The sequence below is a fragment of the Meriones unguiculatus genome, chromosome 2, assembly GCF_030254825.1.
Source record: "Meriones unguiculatus strain TT.TT164.6M chromosome 2, Bangor_MerUng_6.1, whole genome shotgun sequence".
NCBI classification, from domain to species: Eukaryota; Metazoa; Chordata; class Mammalia; order Rodentia; family Muridae; genus Meriones; species Meriones unguiculatus.
This window is the reverse complement of record NC_083350.1, coordinates 73,036,845-73,058,093: the sequence shown is the minus strand read 5'-3', so window position 1 is coordinate 73,058,093 and position 21,249 is coordinate 73,036,845. Positions and strand designations below refer to the sequence as shown.

Below are 21,249 nucleotides of genomic sequence, written 5' to 3'. Positions count from 1 at the left end.
GATCATAAAAGTTTTTTCTCTAATTTTTCAACAGATTTATGCTTTTATCTTTCAAACCCGTCTATGCACAAACCACCTGGAACTAATTGCCTTACATACGAGTAAGGATTTGTAATTTTTCAAAATAATTAATGCACTTAGTGCTTCACCTACTTCTTCACTGATGAAGAAAGGTAGATGAAGCTCTCCTGAGGTTTCAGATACATGTCTCTTTGAGGACCCCTCATTTGGGGTCTATTGATTACTGAAGCCTGGTTATAAATTGAGAAGACAGTAGGGCAATTGTCCCATGATTATGGTTCTTCCCCAAGAGTATCTTCACTTTTCTGAGTGAATGGCCATACCATGTAGCCCAGGCTGGTTTCAAGCCTCCAGTCCTCCTCCGAGAACCTCATACACATTGAGTTTGTGGTTATGTATCACGGTGTCCAGAGTGGTCACACCTTTTGGGCTCTCATTTTTCTACAGGCATTTTTTAATTGCTTGCAAGTCTATAAGATTTAAAACCTTGAATGTGAAGCAAACAAACAAACTTTGCTAAAGCTCTCAATGCAAGAATCACTGCGCCAATTTCAGGGCAACTGAAGGCCCCATCATACTGAGGGTTCCAATATACAAACACACTGCACCTCATCTTTTATCCAGGACTTTTAAAACACCTCTCAAAGTTGTTTAACCCCTCCCTACATTAACTGATTATATATTTTATAAAGTTTATCTCTCAATACACTCTTATTACCTATTGTAAACAAAAGTATTTACAACTCATATTTTGCTGGTTTTTGTTTTGTTAGTCTGTGAATATATAACACATGAATTGAGTAAGATTTGTTTGCATCAGTAGCTGAGGCTGTATAGAGGCTGATCTGGGACAGGGTCTGCCAAGATATTTTTGGGTACTTTTATGTACAAAGCCAAAACCAAACAAAAACAAAAACAAAAACAAAACCACCCTGTATGTGACAGTCAAGCGGTTTTCCATTTTGAGCTGCCCTTCTATATTTAAACTTGACTTGCTCTGTTAGCCGTGTTGCCCACAAGCCTAATTCCTTCTCTATTACTTTATATTGGTTGCTAAAGTTGACACTGGTATAGTCTGCATTAGGTCAAGGAAAGTTTTATTTCGTTGCCAGTTTAGTATTTTTAAGCATGGGGGGAAAAGTGAGTATTTCTGTCTGGAATCCTGGATAGGAACATGTAATGTATCTTGCTGAATTTGTCAAGGTGGTGGATTGCTCAGCCTCCTGAGTTCCAACCCATCTTCTGCGCTCGAGGATCCCACTTTATAATAACACAACCTTATTTTGACACACATTTTATTGATATTTTGCTTAAAATTTTAGGATGCAAAATCATGACTGAAAGTGACCTAGGCTATTCTTTCCCACCATGTTGGTCTGGTTTTGATATCGACATTATAACAGAGTATTTGCTCTGTCTTGTATTTTCTGGCATTGACGTGTACATTTAGAATTCACTCTAAAAGCCATCTGGGTCTGGTATTTTTTTTTTGTGGGAAGACTTTCAAGAATTTATTAATCTTTTGAATTCGAGATTCCCTCCCTCCTGCTCCCTCGCCCTCTCTCTCTCTCTGCCTCTCCATGAGCTGGTTTGATGACTTACAGGATTCCAACGCCAATTCCATACAACAAAAACTTTGACACTAGCAGCATCAATGTATGCATATAATGGATTGTTCTTATTCATTAAACTGGCTTTAGGGGTACAAGTTGAAATGAGAAGCAACAGGCCCACACGAACCAAGCAGTGGTTATATATAAATTCACATATGGGTGTCCCCATTATTCGTCATCATAGAGAACAAGAATGGAACACTCCCATCACCTCCAGGAATTCTTCCTACCCCTCCCCAGCAGCTTCCATCCTAGACATGACGATTCTGACCTCAGTCGTCATAGATTGCTTTGCCCTATTCCTGAATTCTGCATGACTAGAGTGAGATTCGATACATAGCCGGTTATGTCTTTCTACACTCTGAATGTGAGTCATGCTGGCTGCTGTGTAATAACAGGCCATTCCGTGTTGCTGTGTCATTCCACTACACACGGGAGGGACTCATTGCATGAGGAGAGTATACTTACTCACTCAGTCCGTGTCAATGGGTGCTTTGATTTATGCTTGTTGGAAAGGCATGTGCATCAAAACTGTATGAATAGTCTTCAGAACTTATAACAAAGCTCTGAAATAAATACCCGTTTCTTATAAACCTAGGAATGCATTGATAGGCATAAAATAAGCTGTTGTTTAACTCATGTACCACATGATGGTGGTTGAAGCACTTGTGTGACAGTTTACTCCTTTCAGAGAGGTTGGTTCAGTTGGAGAAACATTGCCTAACTGTGTCCATTATGTCCATGTGTTTGCTATTCTCCCCTTGTCTTTCAACCCCTACTACTGAGGTTACGACTCCTTTCTTTCCTAAGATTACTTGCGACCTTCGTTTTCATGTTATCCTCATCAGTGATTGTTCTGTTTTAGTTTTTTCTTTGTGTTTTTTTTTTGTGTGTGTGTGTATGTGTGTGTGTGTGTGTGCTATTGCTCTCCTTTGGCCGTTCACATGCTGCTTCTTTAGTAGGCTCTGGTCTTAGCTGTCACTTTTTTCCTTCCTCTACATTTTGGGCTTCAATTCCTTCTTTGCTTTCTTCTATCAGGGCTCAGGTTGTATTTTTAATTCATCAGTAAAATTTGATTATTTTCTAACACAGCATTCTATTTCCAAATAATGTACTAAGTCCTGTATTAGCTGTATGTTTTAAAACATACTTGTTTGTTTTGTTTTGGTTTGGTTGGCAGAGAAGTTTCATGTAGAACAGGCTGGCCTGGAATTCTATACAAGGCAGAGCATGCCCTTGAAATCCTGATCCTCCTGCCTCCACCTCCCCAATGCTGCTATGGCAGGCATGCATCACACCCAGCCACCAGATATAAGTACTTTTCATTTCTGTTTTTAAGTGTTCTTTGTGCCATGCCTGTTTTTTTTAACTTGAAATTTATGAATTTTTAAAAGATAACTTTCTCTTTTAAATATGTATCTGTTTTCTGCTTAATGAATATGACTTATGTGGCCTTAAATGTTTAAAATTGCTGACACCTGTTTTTAAGATGGGAAGAGAATGAATGAAACAGTTAAGAAACTGGTACAGAAACACAATACAAAGAGAAAAGACACAATAGAGCAAGAATCAGCAGGCCAGCAAAGACCAGCCTGGTGTGCTTGGAAATTGAGATCACACAGGAAACAAAAGCAAGGCTGGAGACATGGATGGCCAGGAGAAAGACACCACCCTCCAAGAGGAGAGAATGAAATCTCCAGTCGGATCTGATGCAGGATGAGCAGGACCACAAACCACTAATATTTGCAGAAGTGCTGAAGACTGGTTGAATTCAGCTCAAAGTGGCAGTGCTAATTCTTTGCACTTTTATGGAATCATAATTGGGAAAATGACTCTGATTAAGAGCAGAGAGTTCATGACATTCAGATCATTTCCATTTTTTAATGTGCATGTGTCTGTATGTGTACCATGTGCATGGAGGTGCCTGTGGAGGTTGGGTCGCCTGGTTGTGAGTGGTTGTGAGCTGCCTAATATGGATGCCAGAAACTGAACCTACATCTGCTGTGAAAGCACCCAGGTTTTTTAAGCACCAAGCAGTTCCTCTAGCTCCAGAATCAAAGGATTTATAGGTGAGAACAATTTAAAGATCAAAACAAAGTATCATTGCAAGGAACCCACTTTTTAGTCTTCTTCTTAAATATTTGACAGAGGGTCAGCAAGACTAAGGGTAAGGGAAGTAAGGGTACTTGATGCCAAGTTCACCTTCTCAGAAGCCATACAGTAGAAGGAAAGAAGCCACCCCTGCAAGCTGTGCAGAAGACTTGGCCCATGCAAACACACACATGTATATGGGCTCTGTTAAAACACAAATAATAAACAATGAATAAAATAAATAAATGTAAATTATTTTTAAAAAATAAGAAACTGGAAGAGTTCACATATATAAAATATTCAATTTCTAGAAATTCGAAGTAGACACAACAGAAAACCACACCAGTGCCACATGGTAGGTAAAATGATTTGGAATGCATCATTCTATTTTTCCAGAAACTTCTTGACTATTTTATAATTTCCAACTTGATTCAGTTGCAGTAAAAATGTAAAAATCTCCTCTTACATAGAGCTCTGAAGGTACATACAGTGATTCTAAGCTTTTTTTTAACCTTGAACCTAAAGGCCAAATATGACACACTAAATGGTTACGCACAAAAACATTCCTAGCTTTGAACTTCTCAAAGCACATGGCAAAACAATGAAAATACCAGCAAAAAAAGTTCAGAACTGGAGGGAGGCAGAGATAACCCTAGGGATTGTCGCTGCCTGTGGGACCATGATCAATACAAGCTGCTCTGGGGGTTGGCACAAAGATGAGAGGGAGAGAGAGAGAGAGGGAGAGGGAGAGGGAAGAGAGGGAGAGGGAGGACAGGGACAGGGACAGGGAGAGGGAAGAGAGGGAGAGGGAGAAAGAGGGAGAGGGAGGAGAGGGACAGGGAGAGGGAGAGGGAGAGGGAGAGCGTGCCAGTCTCAGCCTCTAGGCCCCACGCCCAGATATTTATGCCAAGGCCATTAACTCTTTTGGTACACACCAAGCAATTATTACACACAACAATAAATCTGGAGGGCAGATTGGACTTGGCAAAGCAATGTGATGTATCCCAAGAACGTCTCGAGTCTTATGAATTCATTTTGTCATAGAAATTTCCCACTTAATTCTTACATGTGGCTTATTTACAGGGAGCTTAACTTTTTTTTTCTCCTTATACAACAGCTCCACAAAACTTAGTATCAAAACCTGAAATCAAAAGGAACTTACTTTTTTTTTTTTCAACTTTGTATTTTTGGGGCCTAATATGGAAATTCTTATGATATAAAAACAACACAAAAGAAACCTAGAAATTGGCAGCCTTTTAAACTTATTAATATGTACATTGCCACTTTCAATACAAGAACTTTTCGGACAGAGTTTTGGCTCTCAGGCACTTGAAACAGACTTTCATATTAAAGATGAATTTTGAACAGCTGGAAACTTCAAAATATCTGAAAATATTTTAGCATTCTTACATCACATGTAGCGCGAAAGCATCAGAGCACATTTTGGAAAAACAATCAGTCCATCTATAAATTAACTTATCATGCATTTGACGGACGCTCAAATACATCTGACACTAGTTCTCAACTTCCCGAAGGCCGCGACCCTTTAATACAGTTCCCTCCGCATGTTGTAACCCTACAACCACAAAATTATTCTGTTGCTGCTCCATAACCGCCATTTTGCTACTGATATGAGTTGTAATGTAAATATCTGATATGCAGGATAGCCAATATGTAACCTCCGCAGAGGTCACAACCCACAGGTTGAGAACCCCTGGCCTGCGCTGGTTTGCTTGTTTTTTTTTTTTTGTTTGTTTTTTTTTTTGTTTTGTTTTTTTTTGTTGTTGTTACTTTGAAGTACTTATGTTCGTTGGACTGTGTTTACCAAGGGCCTAGAAAGCCACATAAGCTGGCAAGATAGTGGGATTTGTTTGAGGAAGTCAGAAGCCACTGAAGAATGTTAATTGGCTTCATTTAATTTATATGTGTACATTCCCTGCGGAGACCCAAAGAAGGCATTAGAAGGCAGAACATGAAGAACATGAATTCATGAGGAGCCAAGTAAAGTCAGACAATGACTTTGGAGGTGGAGCGCAACACTGGACAGACATCTTGACAATTCTAGTTAGAAGTCCTGTTCCAGGGGCTTCCTAAGAGGCAGGAGGGGCAGGGGGGCTAGGAAGGACTTCCAGGGTTTCCCTGAGTACACGGCACAGGGAATTCCCATTTACCACAATCATGAGTGTCTTAGGGAAGAATGGGTTGCAGGAGAGAGAATCTATCTGGAAGAGATCCATACGGGTAAGTACAACTTGATGCGGACCACATAACTCAGAGTGAGGTACTCTGGGCAGAAGGGGGAAACAAATTCTTAGCATAAAGACAGTCACTGCCATTTAAGGCCATAACTGAACATGACCCGTTTTGTTGGATCTCAGAAGCTAAGCAGGGTAAGGCCTGGTTAGTATTTGGGTGGGAGACAGTTACTGCCCAGGAGCAGGTCAGCTGCCTGTGCCGAGTAGGCGAAAGTTACAAACAGACCACAGGGAAGCCATGCACCTCCTGGACTATACCAGGAAAAAAAAAAGCCTCTCCCAGCAGCAATGGGAAAAAAGCCTGGTCAGATGTGTCACAAACTCGGAGGGACACTTAAGAGAGAGCTGGCATTGTGAGTGGTGCTACAGAAAAGAGGGAAGCATAGGGCCCTTCTCTCCGTCCTGGAGACCAAACATTGGCTGCCGGGCAGGAGCCTTGGCAGCTGTTCCTGAAAGCCTTGGAAGGGAGTTTTCACAAGACAGGGGTTGGATGAAACAATCATTTGGGTTGAAATGGGGTGAAAACATAATGGTGGCCTTGCAGTAAGTATGTGTCCTCTGCCATCGCTGTGCTAGAGGCTTCCTCAACCCTTGACAAGCGTTTGGGGAATGTCCAGGCAGATGCAAGTCCCATGGTTTCCATGAAGCAGGGCAGTGGCCTACAAAAAGCCTGGCACCGTTTTAGATATTAGGGCTGTGAGCTGTGTCCCAAGTTTGTGCCTTCAAGAACCCGTGAGAGAAAAACAGCAATGTAAACAGGTTGTGAAGGATGTTCTATGTACTTAGGTATCATGTGCATAGTTCATACAAAGGCTAGAAAATGCCACTGGTGGGAACCGAGGCTCCTGAGGAGGCCTTCTGGAATGGCTGACCTCCAAAAGTGGGTCAGTTGGCAGAGCCACTGCAGAGGAAAGAAGAAAAACAATATTTTATAAGGAGGGCAGGATAGCTGTTGCAAGAGTCAGCATGTGTGAAGACTGAAGCGCTTCCAATTTATAATGTGGTGAGGGTCAAAAAGAGAAACTCAGAACCCCAAACCTGGACACTCTTATATGCCACAAGAAAAAAGATGAATGTGCTGTCCTATGTACATGGAGATGCAGAACCTTTCAAAAGCTCCGATAGGAAGCAACGAGGTTGGAGACCTGCGTTTTAGGTCACTTGTTCTCAAAGCTTTGTGCAACGGGATTGAAAACAGAATAAAAGTCAGAGGGGGCGAGTTCATGGCTATTCCAGTGGTTCGGTGAAAGATAAATGGAAACTGAAATACGGTGAATGGGTCTGAGGAAGCACTGATTTATGAAATACACGGAAACTGAACTGGAGATGGCCAACAAGGAGACAGCTCGATGCGAAGATAAAGGAAGAAACGTCGAAGACCAGGAGATGCAGTAGTGACAAGAATTTAGCAGGAAGGTAATGGGTTCAGGTTTGAATCTGCTCAGTTTGACATCTATGGGTGTCCAACAGACAAATGAGACTGAGTCCAAGACTCAGCAGAAGGATCTGACTTGGAGATACCACTGTTCCTTACAGTTAGCTTCACTAAGGAGCTGAGGAGATGGTTCAGCCGATCAAGTGCTTTCTGGACAAGCATAAGGACCTGAGGTTGGATCCCCAGAACCCACATAAGTGTTCACGGTGATGCTCACCAGTAACACAGCCTGGGGGTGGTTGCAGTTAGCTGAGTCTCCATGCTATCTGACTTGCCATTCTAGCCAGCTGGTGAGTACCAGGCTCAGACAGGGATACCATCTCAAAAGATAAGAGGGAGGAGAAGTCACCTGGTGTCCACCTCTTTTCTCCACACATACACACAGCAGTGTGAACACATAAATGCACTCCTGGACACAAATGTATAACACACACTAAACAGACAAAAATTAATTAGCACTATCTTCATTGAGATATAAGTCCCATACAAAAGAATGCACCGATTTTACATCCAGTGAATATTGACAAAATAAGCATGTAAACAAAAACTATACTCAAATTTAGCACACTTTTGACAGTCCCCAGAGGTCCGCCTCTGAAGGAAAACTTGGAGAGACTTAGGTTTAATGTGGTAGTTTTAGCAATGGGGGTGGCTGAGGCCACAGGATGGATGCACTCAAAGCCAGAATAGCAATGCAAACACGGACTTGTGGCACCTCCAAGGAGGAGGCTATTGGGCACTCACAGAAGGGTGAGGTGAGCCAGGGAGCAAGACAGGGGCTTCTGAGAAAGGCAACAGATGACTAAGATGAGCTTAACGGCAATAATACCTCAACTGCAATAATGCCTCAGCAGCAATAATAACTGAGCTGCCAGAAGGCAGCGTGGAGAAGTCAGTTGGCCAGTGACGGATGCTCAGGACCCTTTGCAAAGAGGAGAAATGACGGAGGACATAAAAGGGCTTGGACACACGACAGCAGCTTGTGGCAAATGCCTGGGCTTGGAAGGTACCTGTAATAAAGTGCCTGGAACTGCAAAAAAGGAGAACTTTGGCCAGGTGTGATGGCAAATGAACAGAGGAGGACTAGTAGTTCCAGGACGGTCTGTTACAAAGTAAATTTGAGGCCAGCATGAGACCCCCATCTCAGCAAGAACCAGCCACTATCATACAGAGCCCAAATTTGGAGTTGGGATAGAGATTTGGACTGTCTTGCCTGCTGCTTACTAGCTACATGCCTGGTTGCTTGTTGCTAAAATGCAGTGACTGGATCAGACAGCCCCCGTTGTCCCTTTTTGATAATAACGATGGCCCTTGGAAGAGTAAACTCAAAACACTGGTACGGATTGTGCAAGTTGAAATGATCTGTGGGACAAACCTACAAATTATCCTGAAAAACAAAACAACACAATAGACAGAGGCAGTAGGACACCTGCTCTCAACATCTATCGAAGAGCTGTAAGGCCACGTGACAACCTTCTGAGGTATTAATGGGGCTTCCCGGCCATCATCAGCAAACCCAGATAACTCACATTTATTCACATTGTAAGGAACTTGGCAAGGTAGACAGCCTGTGCGCTTCCTCTCTGACGAGCTCTCCCACCCCCGGACATGGTAGGCAATATGCAAATTCACATCACAGTTGACCCCTGAGGAGCAACAAGGAGAGGGCTTCCCTCAAATGGGGTATGGCAAAATTTCATGGGAGATATCGATGAATAATCGTGGGAGCAAACCACAAGAAAACATTTTTCAGAGGTTCGAAAGATATCAGGCAAGGGAGATGGGTTGGGGTCCACTTGCAGATGCTTTCACTACGTGACTGCTGCCTACACTTAGCCTTCTGTGAGTGTCAGACACTTTGTCTTGTGCCCGTGGGAGGGACTGTATGGCAGCCTATCTCCAGATTTATATATAAATTTAAATCTACTCAACTATGTGACCCTATGGGGAGCCTTTCAGTCTCAGACAGACACCCATGAGTGTGAGTGCCCTGTGTGATCATAAGTCACGGTCCAGAAAAATCTAAACTCTTGGAAAAAAAAAACCTGTGTCTGGGCTCTGTTGTCTCCTGTCATCTTCCTTCCCTTCTAAGCCTCAAGAAAAGATGAGAATAACAGCCTTGCCAGAGGGGCCTTCAGAAAACCCAAGGCGTCTAAGGCAACAGGTATGGAACTCACACTTCATTCATGAAAATTCATTCCCAAATGACACACCTTTGGGCTTTTGGCAAAGTCATATAGTAACTTCTCTTTTACCTGGCATTCCCCATGATCCCCCCCCAAGAAAATGGAAAACTTATCACTTAAAATGGAAAACACATTTAACATGACTAACCAAGGATGTAAACAAATAAATACTATATAATATCATTTCTTCCCACTGCCATATTATATTTGTAGGATTATTTAAATAGAAGCCTTTATATATGTTTAGGTAATTTTTCAGTCATTCCAAATAACATGTGTATTCCTAATTTGAGAATATTACTTACAACTTTAGAACTGAAATAGAATAAAGAATTTTAAAATAGCAATAGTAATGGTGATGAATGTATTTGAAAGAAAAACTCAGATAGTTATGAAAAAGGAAATATTTACAAACCAAATCTTAATATCTGATCAATTAAGGTCATCGTTGTAAGCTTTTTAAAATAAAGTTTCAAAAGAAGATAACTTACTACATAAGCATTGTTTTGACCACTGATAACTAAATACTTCAAGGCCGTCACTGTGGATATAAGCATTTTAAAAATATTTTAGTGATTTATGAAAGTGTAGACTATAAATAACCTTTCTAGCTATTATTACTATTTCAGGACCAATTAAAAGACAGGCCATGGTTTGAGGATAAGTTTTCTTGTTGGGGATTTAGTGCAGTGATAGAGTGTTGGCCTAGGAAGCACAGGGCCCTGGAAAAAAAGAGGCCAAGAATGTTTTTCCAGACAAGTAATTCTAACTGACTTAATTCGTTCATATTCTTCATATGCTTTCATTTTTTAAGGATTCCATTTCAAGTAGAACAAATAAATAGTGCCGTTTCCAAGTATCAGAATGTATAAGCCGTGAACGCATAAGAAAAAACAGGTACGGACATTTTCAGAAGCAATCTACTAAAAAACAAGCTGCCCAGTCTTGATTGTAAATACAGAGAATCACAGTTACACACACATTAATGCAGTCATTCTGATCCATCTTTACAGGCTGTTTAAGTTAAGCACAGATATCCAAACACCTACAAAGAAAAAAAAAAGGCAAGCAATTCTCTGCATAAATGTTTTATGAATGCTTATTCTGTAACTTTCAAAACAATCTCAAATTTGTGCGTGTGGTGTATGTACGTGTGTGCATATATGGGGTGTGTGTGTTTGAGTGGAGACCAGAGGTCGACACTGGGTGTCTTCCTCCATCTTTTACCACATTATATTTTGAGACAGGGCCTCTCAGATGAGCTCCACTGTTCCAGCAAGCTCCCTGGCGAGTAAACCCAGGACCCTCCTCTCTCCACCGCCCCTGCTGGCGTGCTGGCTTTTGTGGGGTTCTGAGGATCCCACTCAGGGCCCCACACTCGCAGAGCACACATTACCCAAGTGCTTGCAGCCCCTTAGTCTGCAATATTTAAAAGCATAAAACACTTTAGAAACAGACTAGAAATTTGAACGTGGCCCTTCTTGTGGTAGAGATTCCGGATTTATCTAGTTTCTGCTAATATGGCTAAATCTATTTGCCTTAGCCAATGATACTATGGCTATGCAAGAAATATCCTTGTCTAAGGAGATATCAAAATATACCTGCAGTGTACTTTCAGGTGGCTTAGGTAGATTTTTAAAATGATGGAGAGAAGAAGAGGGAAAGGGGGAAGAAGTTGACAGGGAGGGAGTGAGGGAGGGAGAATGCTCTAATCTGGTAAACTGCATGAGCACATAAACACATTCATTATGCTATGGGCTTAAACGCTTATAAAATAAAGTTGGGGAGGAGAGAACAAATTTCATACAGTTCTAAGTGCCACTTGTTTCAGGGGCTGCTGGATTGGATGCGACACCCGAGCCAGGAACGGCTGTCCGAACTATGCTCTTCCAGCTGTCTCCATCAGTCTGAAAGGATTTCATTTATTTAAATGAGAGGAAAGTGCAGACTGACTCGGGCAGGGGAGATGGGAGAAGAGCTTCAAAGTTTGGGAGTCTGCCTGTCACACAGATGCCTCATCCGGTGAGGACAGGCTCTGAGTTGCCTGTTCCATTCTCCCCTACTGGCTGCCTGATGGCTATCTGCGGGGAGATGCCGGGAGCCCTCCGAGAGAGTTGGAGTGCAAAGACAAGATAAGGGACGTCCAGGAACCCCACACGGAAGGGACAAGGATCTCCCTGGGGTTTTCATTTGGATGGATCTCCAGATAGGAGCAGGTAGGGAAGTGGAGGTGATAAAGCCGGAAGCGATGACATTCTGCCGAGCCCTCCTCTGTTCGGCTTGGAGGAAGGACGGTTTAGAGTACTACAATTGCATCATTAATGAGTGTGTTTCTTGTACTTATTCTGCCAAAGGAAACACGGAGATGCAGTACTCTGAAACTCAGGGAGGGGATAAACATTAATTTTGGAACCCAGAGAGTAAAGGCTCTGAGATAGTGTCTTTAAGCAGATAAATGTGGGCTCTTTGAAACAGTCCTGTTGTGCAAAAGTATTTTCCCCGCTACCCAGAAGACAAAGAGAAGCAGTGAGTTTTGACAGTGCTGAATTAAAAAGACACCCCTGCCTAATTTGTTACCCGCCAATACATATATTCTTTTTAATTGACTCCACGCCAACACGTTGGCTCATACTATCTTACTCCTGTATCATTATCTCCTTGCTATACACACAAGTCATAGCTGGGGATTTCGGTGTGCGGAGAGGCTGCGCTGAGATTCCAGATCTCAGTAGGATTGGCAGGAGAGCCAGTCTCTTCAGTCACAGAGAAGACAATGTCCTAGGGAGACTGGAATTAGTCCTATTTTGCACCATTCAAGCCAAAATGCTACTTATCAGGAACCAAGTAATTGCTAGCTAATGGCTATAGGGAGAAAAACATTGCATTTCAAACTACACATCTCTTGGCACAAGGGACAACAGTAGAGAAAGCCGTGGAAAGCTTGACTATAGAATGGGGGGGTAGCTTTGGAAGGAGGGGAAATAGCAAATGTGAGAAAGGGGAGAAAGGCGAGTTACCTCATCTGACTGGGAGGGGCTGATTCTGGGCATGGGCGACACTTGGGGTGTTTTCAACTGGGTGCCGTTGCCATCTGGAACCAGCTCCCGGTGCACCGTCTGGATGTGGTTCTGCAGTTCACTTTCAGACTCAAACTTGACATTGCAGCTCGAACAGCGCGTCTTCAGTCCCCCTGCCTTGCCTTTGCCCTCCATGGCACTCAGATTCTCATTCTGGCCCAAGCCCGGTCGGCTGGCGCCAGGAGGGAGACTGAGGCCCGGGCTACTGCTCTTACTGAGATTCACGCAGCCGGCACACAGACCGTACGGCAGGCCGTTGATGTCAAGTTTCACCAGATCTTGCTTGGAACGGAACTCCTTGAGGCAAGACGCGCACTTATACAGTTTCTGAACGTGCTGGCCACGCCCAGCCGTCTGCACGGTGGACCCGTTGCCAGTCTTCTGCATGTGGAAGGTCCCGTGGATTTTGAGTTCCAAGGTGGAGGTCACAGTCTGCATGCACACCACGCAGCGAAAGCCAGTCAGGGAATTCCTCAGGTCCGGGTGCATCTGGCAGTGCTCCAAGAACTCCTCTTCGCTCTGCAGGGGCATCTTGCAGATGCGACAGTTTCCGGTATCCAGGCTCTTGCTGTGGGTGACCTTGTGTTCGGTGAGGGTCAAAAGGGAAGGGAAGCGCTCTCCGCAGATAGGGCACATGTAGTGTTTGACGGGGCCCAGGTGCGTCTGCATGTGCTCGCGGAGCCCGTTCTCGGAGAAGAAGGTCCTCGAGCAAACGTTGCACTTGTAATTCCCTTTGATGAGCTCCGCCTTCTTTTTCACGATGGCGCTCTCCCCGGGTCTGATGTTGTGGTCCCGGAGCTGGTGGTTCTGCAGCAGGGTCTCCATGGTGTAGGCGGCGCCGCAGATGTCGCAGCCGTACATGGGTTCCGAGCTGTCCACGTCCTCCTCGCTGCCGTCGTGGCTGTTGCGGGACTCCTGGCTGTTGGTGAGCAAGGTCTGCAGCTCGGCCTCCTCCTTCTGCACTTGCTCCGAGGCCCCGTTGGTGCCGCAGTTGGGGGTCTTGGTCTCAAACACGCAGTGCTTCTCGCGCAGGTGCTTCTCCAGCAGGATGACGGCGTGGAAGGCCTTGCTGCAGAAGCGGCAGTTGTACTTCTTGCTGTGCGTGGTGATGTGGCACTGCAGCTCCACCTCGGTGCCGAACGACTCGCCGCAGAAGATGCACTTGTGCACCTTGCCTTGGTTCTCCAGGTGGTTGTGCTTGACGTGCAGCTGCAGGTCCGTCTCGTTGCGGAAGTCCCAGTTGCAGGACGTGCAGCGGTACACCTTCTTCTCGTTGCTGTGCTTCACGGCCAGGTGCAGCTGGATGGACACCTTGGAGTCGAACACCTCCTGGCACAGGGTGCAGCGGAAGAAGACGAAGGTGTGCATGTCCAGCAGGTGCTTCTGCAGGTCGTCCACCGAGGTGAACTGCTTGTCGCAGCTCTCGCAGATGTAGTAGGTGGAGGTGATCATGAAGTGGATGGTGACGTGCTTTAGCAGGGACTCCTGGTTGGGGAACTCTTTGTTACACTGGGGGCACGTCAGTTTCGGCAGCACGGTGTCCAGGTGGGTTTTGAGGTGGGTCTGAAAACTGTCTAGGGACGTGTACTTAGCACCACACTGATTACAGATGTACTCGCCGGCGGGGCGGGCGGGGCCACCTCCCACTGCCTGCATCATCTTAAGCGATGTCTGCTCTATGGCCACAGGAGACAAGGGGCTCAAGGCCCGGGATTTCTTCCCGTTGTGAATATAATTCAGGGCCAAGGGAATGTTTTTATGGTTCTCTTTGATATGCTTATTCAGTTTAAGAACACTGTTGAATATGGGCGAATTTGTACAATAGGAACAGGAATAGACTTCCACTACGGGTTCTTTCGGAGTCCCAAGCACGGGGGACCCGAACCGGGAGCCACTCAGGTCACAATGGACCTGTCTTATGTGCTCTTCCAGGGAAGAGTCAGTGAGAAAGCCCATGTAACAATGGGGGCAAAAGAACGCATTGCTGTCCTTGGCGGTGGGGTTGGCAAAGCCATGAGAACACCGGATGTGCTCCTGAAGGGTGTTGAGGTCATTGACAACTTCGGAACAGAAGTTGCACTGGTAAACGATGGCAGGTACGGCCGAAACAATCAGGCCCGGGTCCTGAGCTTCGTGAACTTGCTTAAGATGTTCATTCAGGTTATAGAGTGAGGGCAAGACCTCCAGGCAATACTGACAGATGTGGGCCTGCTCCGGCTTATCTAGATGCATAGTTTTCAAGTGAATCTGCAGAACCGCAAGACTGGAAAACAACTGCTTGTTGCAGTAAATACAGCTGTAGGTGACTTTCGCCTGCTTACTAGAGGGGCCGGTCATGTCGGGGGTCTGCTGCGCGGCCCGCTTCCTCCCCCGGCTCTTCGGGATCGGTGGCGCGGCCTCCACCATGGTGGAGCTGTCCACCGAGAGGTTGGAATCCGGGGTCGTGCTGGACACGGAGGTGTAGCCCACGGTGACCAGGGAGGGGCTGTTGCTGTGGTTGCAGGACTCCGGTTGCTGGTGGCTGTCCATGTGGCTGTAGAGCTCCTCCACCGTGAGGAAGCTCTCCGAGCAGATGCTGCACGAGTTCTTCTTCTCCCCGCCGTGTACCTGCTCGATGTGGCTCAGCAGGGTCGTCTCTTCCACGAACAGCTCGTGGCAGTACACGCACTGGAGGGCCGCCCGGTCCTCATTTGGGGAGCACTCCGGGTGGCACTCCGCGATGTGCTTCTGGAGGTCCTCCGGGAAGTCAAAGCCCTCCTCGCACTGGCTGCACTTCTGAGTGTCCTTCATCTTCCAGTCCTCCATCCTGGAGCCAGACTGGGAGCCGTCCTTGTTCCGCTCATGAACCTGCATGTGTCCGTGCAAGGAACTGGAGGACAGGAAGCCGCGGCGACAGATGGCACATTTATATGGCTTGTTGGACGTGTGAGTCTTTAAGTGGATCTTCAGGTGGTCGCTTCGGGAGAAGGCCGCGTCGCACTCGCTGCAGTGGTATTTCTTGTCCCCCGTGTGGAGCTTTATGTGGCGGTCGCGGCTCCGCTTGTGTTTGAACAGCCGGCTGCAGTAGGTGCACTTGAAGGGAAGCTTGTCACTGTGGCTCTGCTCATGGTGCTTTAGGTAGCTGAGGCGGCTAAAGGATTTGTCACAGAACTGGCACGGGTAAGGCAGTCCAGGGCCGCCCTCTTCTTCTCCGAAATCACAGCCCTCTCCATGGCTGGGGGAAGTCTGGTCCTTGCTGGAAGGAGAGGAGGCTGGCCAAGAGCAGGTGGGGTCGTCCTCAACATCAACTCCATCTGCAATGAGGGGCAATGGGACATGTCAGCACACGCGTTGGGAATTCAGGAGTGAGTCACTGCTACCATTTCAACATGGACACACAGGCTGTCTTGAGCCTTTCGGGGGTGGGGGAGAGCGTTTGAGCGAGACATTTTCAAACCTGAGCCCCAAGCTTTTATTCATCATTTACGTTCTGCTGGTTTGTAAAATATAAAAAGATATTAAATAGTTCTATGTCTAAATTACCCCTTTATTACTTTGTATCATTTTTCCTTAGAAGTGAGGCATATATTACACATTGACAATTTTATTAAAATACAGATTTTAATATATTTAATGTTTCTTTTGTATCCATTCTAAAATGATTTGCATATTCCGTGAGCATGTGAAGAAGCAAATGAAAAGAGGAAATATTACAGGAGTGATTTAAAATTAATGCAGCCAACCCAGATGTCTAATATTTAATAAAAAATTCCCTCTGCATTTTGCTTGTTTTTCTATAAAAAGGCAATTCTGAAGACCAAAAGTCTTTTATGGGGTTCTTATTGATACAGACCTTATTGCTTTCAGCAAAAAAATATTAAAAAGTAAGCACATGAAAGGAGACAGAAAACACAATAATAATTATGTCTTGTGTAATGGAAGACAACCAGGTTTTCTTCAATAACTGAAAGATTCAAAAACTATAGGCCAAAAATGGATTATTAAATGTTAGAAGGCAATGCTAGATATTACATACAGCTAGGATCAGCCAGGATCAAGAAGAAAAAAAATTGAGAGTTTCAAGAGGACCAGATTGTAATCGTGTATTTTGCTAGAAAAGTTCAAGAGGTGGCCAACCATTTCTTCCTTCTGTGAAAAGCATCAGTGGCCTGGACTTCCTTAGCTAAACAGGACCCGCGCTTTGAGGTGAGCAGAGACAAAGCAACTTGTGAAAAACTGGAAACAGGAAAAGTGATAAATGATTATGGTAAATGCTGAGAGATTTATGTGCAACAAAGAGCAGACAAACAAGGCTGCCAGCCAGATACAGCTTAGCATGTGATGCGTGAAGGGACTCTACGTTCAGTTTACATTAGGTGGGGGGTGTTTAGATTACATGGCGTGCCCCTCCCCCACTGTTGCTGCTCTGCTATCAGCCAAGGGAAAAAATATGGCTGTCTCAAAAGGTGCTGTAAAAACTCTGCTTTGCTTCTTGTAATTTCTCTCTCAAGGTCAGAAGAAGTTTTAAAAGTGTTCAAAATCCAAATGATAATATTTTCAAAGGTACAAAAGTTAAAGACAATGCAGTGTAGCTGGGAACAGGGGATTGGCAGCATTTCTGTTAGAAATACAGGTTCAATTAGAATATTCTGAAAGTTTTCAATGGGAACAGAATCCAGAAAGTTAAATGCTTCAACACTAAGGCTCACACACAGGCGGCTTGGCGAACACAAAAGCAGAGAGGGGCAGGCTTCATGAAATGAATTCCACGTCTGCTTTCTTTAAGGTAACAAGATTTTACTAGATTGTCAGCCTCTTCCTTATCCACAGGAAACAGATGAGGATCGTTCCTTTCCTGCGTGGAGAAACTGATGACAAGGCCATCTCACTATCGATGCCAGATGGCAGCCCTCTCACCCTGAGAAAACAACCAAACACCATTCCTGGATCCCTGCCCGCTTCAACAAAGCAAGCTGAAAACCTCATGATTCGTCTCCTTGTTTGTGTGACTCCATAGCCCCTCATGCTAACACAGGGTTTGATATTAGCAGGTAAGAGTTATATGGACACATCAAACACATATGCAGATAAACTCAACTTATGACAAGTATATGTGGTAGCAAGTAACAAAAACAAAAGCAAACAGACAAAAAATCAAGATGACAACAGCAAAAGTAACCCATGATGACTTAGTTTTCCCTTTAAAAAAGTACATACACTTGGAATCCTTGAAATAACCCAAAATTTCTGTAGACTGTTCCAATTGCAATCATTAATAAATTTACAAGAATAAATAAATAAATTTTTAGAATAAATAAGTTTATTCTAAGTTCTAAATCCTACCATATTTCACATTTGTCTTTTACATTTAAATCCTGCTGCTTTACTTTAAAATATTTTCAAACACATCATCTCATTTGCACATTTGGAGAAAGTAGTGAATAAGCATACACTGCGCCTCCAGACTGGTAAGGAATGAACTAGTGAGCCTGAAATTCAAGCAAGACGATTTATTTTTAAATCCTAGACTATGTCTGGGTATGATGTATCATTATTGCAGATGTATGAATAATTGTGGAGCAATGGGCCATGTAAAAATAAAGTGTACAGTCCCCGACACCAGGTATGTATAAGGAATTGTGAGGCAATGAGCCATTATTACAAAGGAAGAAAGGAAGTACAATCCTTGACACCATGTTTAAATCAAGTTCTTGTCTGGGTCCGTGCTTCACTCCACCTCTTATGTAAGTGTTCTCTCAAGCTTGAAATTTCATTAACATGTTGAAGGAGATGTACTTAGGATCAAGTTTTGACTGGAATTCAGAGGACTGGAAAGCTCTTCTGCCCTGCCTCATCCCTGTACCCTAAGAACATAATAATCACCTATAAAACTCATACATCTCAGTTCAGGGGAGAGAGTGGACTGAGCAGGGGGGAATCCTGGACAAGAGGGTTTTTCTTAGAGATGGAGGGAAGGAGAATATGAATGAGTAAATATGCGACTGAAGGCCACTTCTCCAAAAGGTTGATTTTCGCGTTGGAATCAAGATAGTAGAAGGCTCACTGGCCAGTGCTATAAATGTGCGGGCACAGAAAGAAACTAGAAACTAAACCCGTAGAGCTTGGTCCACTTGCTAATGGTGTCCTGGCTACTCAAGACTCGCATGGTGGGCTGTGCCTGCCAGTTTATCTATGAGCTCTAGCCGATTCCCTGTTAAACACCTCAACTGCCAGTGAAAACTGAAGAAGTGCAATTTCACTTCCTGATTCATGAAAACAAAACAAAACAAAACAAAACTATGTTGGATTCTTTCAACTCCAGATTCAGAAATCTACTGGAGCTTTCTCTGCTTTGTCACTTACTGTCTTTCTGCGTTCTGGAAACTCACATGTGTTTCACTATGAGGTACTTCTGTGAGTCCTTGCTAAATTTTAGGTTTTGGAATCAGTCACTTCACACTCCCTCACTCTCAGAAAGCGAAGGCAAGATCTTACAATGGGGGAAAAAGTTTGCTGGGAGCTCACTCCGTTGCCTAAAAGGCTATTTAAAGACGCAAACGTGTGTGCATAGCTAGTGCAGATGTTTTCCTACAGAAACTGCACTTGCTGAGTTTCACCATTTCCATAAAGCACATTAAAACAAGTGTGTGAACACTCTGAGATGAAAGTCTCCGGCACTCCTGAGACTTTCCGTGGAAAGCAGAGCCGCCTGATTTTTCTCCAAGCAGACAGGAATGCCCATGATTCAGCAGCCTGAGTAAATAAAAGAGGTCCTTATTTCCTAATTTTGCTGGCTGGCCACACTGCAGTGGCCTCTGAGCAGCTGCCAAAGGGGATGTAGAACTGCAGCTACACCCAGCCGCTGAAGGCCTGTCTTTGTTAGCCAGCCAGGCTTTCCCGACCATCTTCTGGCATCGAAACGGCCATATCCTGCAAGGAAGACCTCCATCTCAGGATCAGTCACTCTCTAGCCCGCCAGAGAGGACAGAACACCAGATTCTGCCTGCTCTGCGTGGAGGACAGCTGGAAACTCGGTTTAGCAGCAGAACACCACCTGTTCAGTTGTCTTATGGGCAAAAGTGCTGACCACCACAGCAGAAAGGCTCCAGAGCACAAAGTATCCTTGTGACACTGCAATGTGGGCCCTCAGCCCCTCACCCGCCAGCATGGGAGCAGCAAGCAAAGGTGGAGGGGATTTTTATCCCACCGATTGCTTATAGAGTCAAAGGCACACTTGGCAGGGTCACCCCGTCATCCAAAGGAGCAGGATAGTCTAAGTTTATAGCCTGCCCTGGGGAAGAGAAGTACTGAAGATCCCAGACACTGTTTGCCTTCCAAGCCTGATGAATGCAGCCAGAAATAAAAATACTGTGCCAAAGGGAAGAGGATGAGGATGTGTTCAGAAGAGGCAGGAGTGTGGTCTAATCTTGTTTCATACTGTTATGCAGGTCTTGGTGAAGACCCATGCTTCTGAGGCCAGGAGCCAAGCCTGTTGGGGTCAACACCATTATATTGGGCAATGTGGAATTATTAAGAAACTAAAGGTATAAAAATGTATTGAATCTCTCTCAGTGTTAAAGAAATTAGAGAGATACATTGATGGCTCAGTGAGTCAAGAAAGTGTCTGCAGTCCAAGCAGGAGGATCTGAGTTCAGTCCCAAGCAGCACATTGCAGAGGATGGATGGATGGATGGATGCATGGATGCATAGACAGATAGATTAGATGACAGATAGATATGATATGATAGCTAGACAAGAGACAGATAAATAGATAGATGATAGATTAGATTATAGACAGACAGACAGGTAAGATGGCAATGGTTTTATGGCTGTATACACCTGCAATCCAGTGACGGGGAGACTGAGGCAGAAGGATCCCCATAGCTTTATGGACAGCTATTTGAACCAAATCCATACACACCAGGTTCAGTGAAAGAATTTTTTCTGTTTCAGAAAAATGAGGTGGACAGCAATTGAGAAGGTCAACCCCTGCCTCCACATGTATGCACACCCATAATCCCCACACCCATACACTCCACACACACACACAAGACAGGCACACAAAAAAAGCACACATCTAAGAAATCTTAAAATCAGGGCAATCAACTAACTTGTGGGTCTAAGTCTTCCCAAGGCCAGGTGAGTGAGTTCAGAGCCAGCAGAAGAGCCTCATCGTGGACTCAGAATCACGCATGTACAAGTGCCCCGCAGGCAGGACTCCTGACACGGATGGCCTTCACATCACTGGTTTCTTTTCAAGCGTGAGGAAGTAAAGGGTACTGACAAGGCCTGGTCCATCTATGTGCCACGTGCCATGAGTCAGAAGGAGGCAAAGTCAGGAGTTGGGAGTTTTATTTTGAGCTTCATAACTGACTTGGAGAATGACCCGGCCAAGTCATTTAATCTGCCCCTACCTAAGTATTTCACCTGCAATATGAAGATAATAATTCTCACTACTTACCCTCCAGGGTGTTACAAAGATTAGTGGCTGTTTCTGGGGCACCTTATCACTGCTGGAAGAAAAGCTGCACACGTAAACAGAGGAACTGAGAAGGGTGCCATTTGCTCCCATTTCCCTTGCAAATGTCCGCG

The 21,249-nt window shown here is 44.6% G+C and overlaps 1 protein-coding gene across 3 annotated transcripts in view; it reads right to left on the bottom strand.

Moving 5' to 3' along the window:
* Positions 1 to 21,249, bottom strand: part of Znf521 (zinc finger protein 521) — a 281,029-nt gene that overhangs the window by 143,620 nt on the left and 116,160 nt on the right. For all 3 annotated transcript variants that reach the window (XM_060377652.1, XM_021645481.2, XM_021645482.2), the window contains one exon: positions 12,619 to 15,971. In XM_060377652.1, the coding sequence (XP_060233635.1) occupies positions 12,619 to 15,531 (2,913 nt within the window). In that variant the 5' untranslated portion in view covers positions 15,532 to 15,971. The remainder of the gene's footprint in view (positions 1 to 12,618; positions 15,972 to 21,249) is intronic.